Here is a 9,061-nt window from a genome sequence, read left to right on the forward strand (position 1 = left end):
GGATGCATTGCTTTTGTCATCTTTGAGTACATTAAATGTTTGATTAAATTTGTTTTTCTTACATTGTCTTTAGAATTTTTAGTAGGTGTTTTCCATTCCAGAGTTCCTGGAGTGACTCTACACACTGATTACTAACAGCATTGACCTGAAAAAAAAAAAAATTATTTGGAAATAAATTTATGTCATGTGTGTCCATGAATTGAAGCAGCAAACATAGCTCTACACAAAATTTAATGTAGGGGCGATGAGCAAACCATACACAGTAAACTTCAACATCAGTGAAAGGTATCGGCGTATTACATGTTGAGCATACATGTATTTCTAAAATTAGACTGATATAGATATTAGATGTAAATTGTTTGCTCCATATTATTATAAATATCGTCACCCTTCACCTTTTAAAATTTAATGTCATGTACTTCCGACAACACAATCCAGAATGTTGCCAAATTTGTTGCATATAGTTATAAATGAATCCTCTTTTTCCCTAGGGGTATTTGTTTGTACACAAATGAGTTCATGCTGGGAAAATGAGGACTAAGGAACAAGATTATCAAAAACATGTAGTTCAGCTTCTGTGATGTTTATGTTATGTTTACTATCATCTGAAACGTGTAGTTGAGCTTCTGTGATGTTTATGTTATGTTATGTTTACTATCATCTGAAACATGTAGTTGAGCTTCTGTGATGTTTATTTCACTAATAACACTCTATTTCGGTTGTTGTTGTTTGTATATGTAAATATTTATTCCTATATTTATTTTCATTTTGTACAAAGGGGCCGGTGGCCTAATGTACTGAATAAACTACTATGTATAAATTAGACTGGCAGGCTTGTTTACTGTTGTCATTGGCTGGGACTGCAGCAGGTCCAGCATTAGATAGCAATAAACACAGCAAAACGTTGAAAAACCATTTGAATTCACAGTTCTTGAAATAGTCGACATCATTATATGTGCATTTTACCTACCCAAGTTAACAAGGCCTTGGCCTTTGCACGGTCCATCTTGTGACAACTTCACAGTCACACCAACTTGATATTAACGTTTACTTGAGTGTAAATGTTATATGCACCGTAATATTCTAGAAATAAAATATACAGGTAGAATACATATAAAAGAAAAGAATGTTCTCAAAAACAATGTTGACATAAAACCAAAAATTAGACTATTGAATGAGGTTTTCCTCCCTCCCACAGTTTTTGTTAGACCAAACCAAGTACCTAGGGCAATAACATTGATATGACAACTTCAGACAAGCCACAGATATTTGAATGAATGGGGGATTGCATGGAGTGGTGGTGTTGAAACAGTAACTGTAGAAGTTCAGAAGAGACATACTAGTATTGATTTTACAGGATGTACATTGGATGTATGTGTATTATGGTAATCCATTGACATTGCATGAGGACGGTCATGACATGGATGTATTGTCCCCTAAAAAATACATCATATTATTACATATACAGTAATTTACAATCTCTCGTCAAATAGCTCTTCCGATAACTTCCTATTACCTTAGACTGTCGTTAGTCTACTGAGATTTTAGACCCATAGTCTAACCCCAGACAATCAACACGTACAACCTTACTACAAGTGTTCCTGGCAACATGTAGTATAGACCATGGATGTATTACGGTGGTTTGTACATCCATGTTTGTTTAGACAGTCTACACTGTGCACGTTAGCAATGTTTAGTTTTGTCTCTCGAAACAAAACGAATAAAATTTTGCATATTGATGGTTTAACTTACTAGTGTAGTCTCAGATCGTTACCTTGTATGGCTTACAACGCCTTGAAATGATATGTATGACCGCAGTAAATAATATCAACGCCAATCTTGGGTACATTCGCTCACGTCGACTTCTTTCAGCGCCATGCAAAATCACATTCAAAAGGAACCGGTTGACTGGTCACGTGACACAGGAGCCCAATCACGGCCACTTCTCGTTGGACGTAAACTTTCTCTCGCGAGAATTTGGATGTTTATTGACAACCAAGATGGCGAACTCCGTGTTACTGTGTTGAAAACCAACACTACAAAAACAAAACTAATCTGTCACTGTGAAAACGACATTTCACATAGACTGAAACTGAGATCATAACTTGTTGTCTTTCTGCAAGGGACACCGTATTTCGAGGTAAGATTACATTTGAGAATTTAACAGCAGCAACTGTATTCAAATGTGGCAGCAACGCTTTGCACACAGTGATTCGCATTCTAATTTCGTTGAATCGAATACATCATGACGTTTCGGATATTTAGAAATCGGAGCCTTGTAACAATGATCATGCAACGTTTTGAATTTCAGGAAATGTCAACGCCACATTCTAGTGCACGCAACGGCAGTAGCTCGAGTCAACCGGGAATCGATTCTTCCAATGAAGTCCCACCACCCTTAGATTATTCGTTTCGATGTCTAACACAAATCGACGGTAGGGTCTCTATTTATTTCACGCATGTCACACTAACTACATTCCCCATGGTTCTTAGATTTAATAACTACAGATATCTAACGTAGTTTATATTTGTGTGATAAAACTACTTATTTTCTATTTTGAATAATTATATTACCACTTTCTTTTCATATTTTGATATCATTACACCAGATGTACTCTCTTTTGAGGGGGTTACTCTCTTCTAAGTTCTACATAAAAAAACCGAAAAATGTTCGTTGATTTATAGTCAGTAAAATTTTTCTCCAATCGAATACTGACAAATAACAAGACACTGTCAAATAAAGAAACAAATATAAATCATGAAATTTTGAGGGCTAATCGTCATGCCTTGTACAAAAAGTGATCACGGCTAGAACTATTATAATATGTAATCAACATTCCATATATGTGACTCGGTACTAGGGGGGCAAAAATCAAATCAATGACATTCTCTGGCAAACTGTTGTATCTAATAGCATCTGGAATGTAAATGTGTACATACCGAGATAAGGAAATATGTCATTGAAAGTTTATTACCAGGTTTACAACATAGCCAGTCTGATTTACAAAAAATCTGATGTGGTGAAAGCGACTCAGTTGTCTTTTATTTATCTCTATTGCCATCTCTATATAGTGTTGTTTGGTTTTTATTTTGATCGTCTCCTTCCCACATTAGATGTCAGAAGGTGGCGATCACTCCCCGTAGCAACAAAATAATTAAGTAAGAAATAAAGCCATATTCACCACATCAGATTTTAATCAGACTGCAGTGTACTTAGTACGGATAGTTGTTATTCCTTAACATATACAGATACACAGAAATGTTCTATTACTAGAAACGTGGGGAATAATTTTAAAAATACACACCATTTCATATTAAACTGATATTTTTCTAACAGTTTTTAGTTCAGGGCTTTTTAATTAGATATAGCACGATGGACTGAAGCAAATGAGTTATCATGTATGTTTACTTGGCTTTAATTTATTCAACAAATATCTTTATATTTTTCATCTAGTATCGTATGAACAGCTGTGTTTACACTGTTATTTCTGCTTTATAGCAATCTTATGGAATAACTATGGAAACATGAAATAACTCTAAAACACCCACACTCATGAAAAACATACAATTGAACTAATATATAATATGTAACAGTACACACACACACACACACACACACACACTTACATGCAAATACATTATATGCACACACCTCATGTCAGCATACATATAAATCAACGAGAGGTGTGGCTCAAAATACCCCTGTTCATTTTTTATAAATTTCTAAAACGTCAATAACCATCATTACAAATGTACTTGTACCAAAATCTTTGCAAGAATAAACATTATCAGATTGATTCAATTTTGAGTATGTAATTGATAGTATTTGCAATGTTCTTCTCAGTCTAAAAGTAGTGCTGGTAGGTCATTAGTATTGATTATAGAAAAATTGATATTACCATAAAAGATGTCAGTTGTAGATCATCATAAATCAATGTACATAACAATGGCACAAGACTGAGTGGGATGTTGAAGTTAAGTTTTCTAAGTGTTGTCGTTGGTGTTGACTACTGGTTATGCCAGTCAGTAAGGAGAAAACTTTGATATATAATCAAATAATTGTTAGTTAGCTTATGAAGACAATGAAGGGGATTTCATCCATGTTTACAAGTAGACAGTGTTCTAATTAGTTGTTGAAACTGGAACAATAAAACTCTCTTAATTCTCTTAATATTCAGAGTATAAAGTGAGATTTGCATGAACAATCATGTACATGTACAGTACATCTCAAAAATTACCCTTTGACTGAAACAGCACAGTGGAGTAGCATAGTAGCTGAGTGCTAAGACCTGGCTAAGACCACGATTTGCATTCACACCAGCATGTGTTAGCAAGAGACCAGGAGTGGTTAATGCCTACCCCATCTCAATTAAACAACCAGACTGACAATATCGGGTAGAAAACTGGAACATGATTATTGAGCTGTAAAATGTAAAGCAATTTTCTCGACAATGTGTGGCTCAACAATTTGTCAAGATTAAATAATGTATATAATTATACCAATTAGAATAATACATGTACAATTGACTAACTAGGCAACCAAGGAAAACAGTGTAACTGAGTGACCTGAATACCATACATAATGGTGACCTACAGTTGTATGGATTCTATCAAATGGTATTTTTGAGTCACACTACAAGACAATACACCAACAAGTCATATTTATACTAACATGTCTGTGATTTTATTTCGTTATTTTCCAAGTCAACAGAGGCGGCTAGCAACTGGGATATTGGTTTACTTCAAATCTCGGCAACAACTCTAATACTACAAAATTGGTGGCAGATGATTCTTTGGGCTCAAAGCAATAATTAATCGGAATTGGGGGATGGGAAAAAAATCACAAATTACTGACTAAGATATGTCACTTGCTGCAGAGGTTAACATCTTCCATTATGTTGCTGTGTTCAAAGTAATTTGAATAACTAACAAAGCCAAGAGTTCAGCATTTCTTGTGAATAAACAAAAGATTGCACATGCACCTATTGTTTGTAAAATTTCAATTTCCCTTTTCATTATTTCTATGATATATATTATAATTATGAATATGAACACCATAGTTCTGTTTCAGTGTGCATTATCACATGATAATAATGACTATGTCAAGAGTAAGTTCAATGTCCCTTTCCATCAATTCCACCCTTACGTGTTTCATGAACTTTACCAGACTACAGTCCCTTCCTAGTTCTTGGAGGGACTAACAAAGAGCTTCACAAGAAATGTTGAAACTTGCTGTCATCTTTGAACACAGCCAACAATTAGGATGGTGCAAAAAAATCACAGCTTTTAACCCTTGATAATTCTGCAGCTGAAATGCTCAATTTTTCACCACATGCCATCCATCTGCATTGTATTCATCCAACCTTCCATGCTAGCTTTGCATTTGCTGACAACACATCTATCACTTGCTTTGATTGTGCTGCTCTTTTTTTTATGTTTCTGTGATCATGCTTTTGACCTTTCATAGCCTTGCCACAGTCACCCCTCTGCATCAATGACATAATGGGGGGGATCTCACTATGATATATGTGTGATGACATACCTACCACAGTTGAGAATACTGTCATTGCAGATATCCTAGATGAAGATCCTAGAACAGGGAAACGAGCCTTGAAGAAAACGGATGAAGGCAAAATTATCTCCTCTGCTTTCAAAGTGAATAACAATTCAATTCAGGACCTCGATGGTTTTGCTGATATCATGAGTAAACTCTTTGATAAACCTGAAGAGGTGTCCTGGATTGATTTGTCGTTCAATGAAATTAACAAACTTGATGATGTAAGTATGTCCAGGTAGACTGGTAGGAATTGTACATCTCTAACAAACGATATATAGTTTGTGAAATGAGACGACTCACAGCTGGCACGTCCGGTACTTCAAGCTTTAATTTCACCAAAAATAAGCAACTTTTTTTTCCGCACAGCAGTAAACAACATCATGTCCTATCTAACTCTTGCAAATCAATACTATTCCATTGTATTGTGTAAAATAATAGATTTGCAACTACTTCACTCTTGCACTTCCTGGTGGTGGCTCTCAATAATGGTGTTTTGTCATTCTGTGTTGCTTTTAAAATAATATCATTAATGCATATAAGGTAAAAAATAAATGCTAATCAATATTTGGACTGCAAAGGCTATGAATTGAAGACGTTTTTGTTTCACAAACTAATTGTTTGTGAGATGTATGATTCTCAGAGAAGCCCAGATGATATTTTTACTGGGGCTAATCTAACATGCATGATGAACTGGTGTATAAATGAAATAACTAATCCAAATTATATTGACAAATATGCATGAAAAGTGGTGTTGCTATTGACAAGCATGTTGGTTTTCAACTAAAATGTCAGAACATTACAGCTGGAAAGGTAAGCTAATCATTTCAACTTTGCATGCCATGGACACTGAAATCTGATATCAGTGTGACAGTGACAGTAGAGTATGAAACAGACAATTTAAGTATGAACTAAATACCAACTACAAATATAGATTTATTTTGCATTGTGCTTGTATTTTTTTGAGGTCGAGATTTTCATCATTTTAACACATGAAATTATTACTGTTGTATATTGATTTGATAGTGACATTGGTATCATTAATATATACTTTGTTATTAAAATCCAAATTTTACATATATGTTATAAATTATAGAGATATGCATGTTGTCATGTTTATATGAAAGTATGATGTTGATTGTGACATCAATATGTATATAATGTTTTCGAAATCCAACTTTTGCATGTATGTTATAAAAAGTGATGTGTAAGTCAGTACATGATTATTATTATTATATGAAAGCATTATTCATTTTGATTTTGTCATATCTTATAAATTGGATACCCTTCATGCTGAGCTACTGTAATAAATATGATAAAATAAACATATGCATGACTAGCCCCATCTACATGGCACTAAAACTCCTACCTGAGGTAGGATTCAGGATATTTTGAAGCCCATGTAGACGCAAACGTGTCCTGAACCTGTCCTGAAACCCTCCTGACTTTGTCCTATGTACTGTCATGACGGAAGGCGCGACATCTACACTGTAACCTTCCTACGTGTAGACACAAATCCTACCTCAGGTAGGACTTGGGACTGCCTCAGGTAGGATGACCTACGTGTAGATGGGGCTAGTGAGAGTTAGAGAGACATGCAGCCAGACAGAGGTACTCTCCCACTTTCTCTTCAAAAAGAAAAATTGCTTTGTTGGATATATTACAATGAATACCTGTACTTCTCAAACAAATACTGTACACCATGAGGTGTAGTGAATCTCCTGTGAGTAAACATATTAATTGAAGCTGCACAGTGTGGTACAATAAGTCCAATCAAATTGATTTTTGGATCCACTCCCAAAAATCAGTGATCTTAATTTCAAACTCCAATATGGATAAAACCAACCTCTAATTGACATGCAAAATGTCTAGTTATTGGTTTTTTAACAATTGTCAGTAACTATATCAATATTGTGGACTGTCTGATTGTAAAAATAATACTTCAGTTAGGGTTTGTGCTGCTTTAACTAGGATTGATCTCTTTTTAAATTTGTAGAATTCTCAGTGTTTATTTTCCTTTAAATTCCTGTTGACCCATCACATATGTTCAAGAAAACCTGGCAATGTATGACATCCACAGACATCACCCTGGACCACAGTTTTGACTTCAGAACACCTATCAGATATTCATTTGATATTTAATTTTGTTTGCTCCCCCCAGGTCATTCTTCAATACACTGGACTGAAGATGTTGTATCTCCATGGCAACGCTATAGATGATTTGACAGAGATCGATAAACTGGCTAGACTACCCAGTTTGATGAGTCTGAGTCTCCATGGAAACCCAATAGAAAGTGAAAAAGGTTACAGGAATTACGTACTGACCAAAATTCCACAGTTACGAACACTGGATTTCAGTCGTGTGACAAAGTCTGACACGAATGACGCTGCTACCTGGAATAAAATGTATGGCGGTAAAAGGAGACCAAAGAAGAAGAAAAAGAAAGAATAGATATTCTATTTCAACTGACATCAATACATGATTAACTAGTTTACAAAATCAAATACACTTCAAAGGAAATGAAACTTGTATATCAACCATGAAATTTTTAACAAATTTTGAATGCGTAACTCAGTAATGTACTTTCTTACTTACTTACTTACTTACAAGTGTAGTCTTTTGCCAAAAATCTGTTATTTTTAATGTATAAATATAATTCCCATGGCAAAATAATGTGTGACAAGTTGTAAAAATGATACAAAGAAATTCAAATCATTTGCCAATAATCATGAATTGCGATTAGCATAAAAATATTTTCAATCCGTCCTATATTTTAAAATTTCATAGATCAGAAATTGTATTAAATTTCTGATTTTTACAACATTTTTGCTGACTTAGCATTCACAGAATAATATTCTATATAATAATTACTGGTAGTACATTTTACCATAGACCCCATGATTTTACCTGGATCTGTTGAACCGAAGTCTTCACCATGTAATCATGATGTAATAACCAGAAATATGTTCAAATGTATCAACTTATGAAATTATCATGTATGTGTATATTGTATATTTTCCCAATATTGTTGTCGTTGAGTGTTGTACAAATTGTAGAAAAAAAAACCCAGATGCATTAATGATGTAATCTCCAATCACTGACATTGTCACTAGACAAAAGATGAAAATATATCAGACGTAGAAATTATTTGTAATAAAACAGTACACTGATTTGTGACAAAGAAAAACAAAAGATTGAATCATGAGTTTTACTTTATGGATTTTTGTCACTGTTCTCAAGTTCCTTATCTTCCAATGTTCAAAAATACTGCAACATATGACTTGGACTTAGTTGGAGGTGAAAGGTCAGGGATAGTGTACACCATATGTTGATTTTTGTGACCATTCTGACTTCCATCATGTGTCACAAAGCTATAACATATGACCTTGGAGATGAAGATTAAGGTTAGTCATGTACATCATGTTGATTTTTGTTAACATTCTGAGATGAGCTTCCATTATGTGCCACAAAACTCTTTACATATGACCCTGGAGATGAAAGTCAAG

The 9,061-nt window shown here is 34.4% G+C and overlaps 1 protein-coding gene across 1 annotated transcript; it reads left to right on the forward strand.

The window, feature by feature from the left end:
- Positions 1-1,995: 1,995 nt before the first annotated feature.
- Positions 1,996-8,726, forward strand: LOC144438543 (leucine-rich repeat-containing protein 51-like). Its single transcript, XM_078127618.1, has 4 exons — positions 1,996-2,140; positions 2,312-2,435; positions 5,573-5,778; positions 7,716-8,726. Exons 2-4 carry the CDS (start codon positions 2,315-2,317, stop codon positions 8,004-8,006), a joined length of 618 nt encoding a protein of 205 aa, XP_077983744.1. The 5' UTR covers positions 1,996-2,140; positions 2,312-2,314; the 3' UTR covers positions 8,007-8,726.
- The last annotated feature ends 335 nt before the right edge of the window (positions 8,727-9,061 follow it).

The sequence above is a fragment of the Glandiceps talaboti genome, chromosome 8 (assembly GCF_964340395.1).
Source record: "Glandiceps talaboti chromosome 8, keGlaTala1.1, whole genome shotgun sequence".
In the NCBI taxonomy this organism is placed as follows: Eukaryota; Metazoa; Hemichordata; class Enteropneusta; family Spengelidae; genus Glandiceps; species Glandiceps talaboti.

Coding starts and splice junctions, on each gene's coding strand:
- LOC144438543 (XM_078127618.1), top strand. CDS start 2,315: ATGTCAACGCCACATTCTAGTGCACGCAACGGCAGTAGCTCGAGTCAA. Junction 2,436..5,572: donor ATGTCTAACACAAATCGACG/GTAGGGTCTCTA, acceptor CTGTCATTGCAG/ATATCCTAGATGAAGATCCT. Junction 5,779..7,715: donor AAATTAACAAACTTGATGAT/GTAAGTATGTCC, acceptor TGCTCCCCCCAG/GTCATTCTTCAATACACTGG.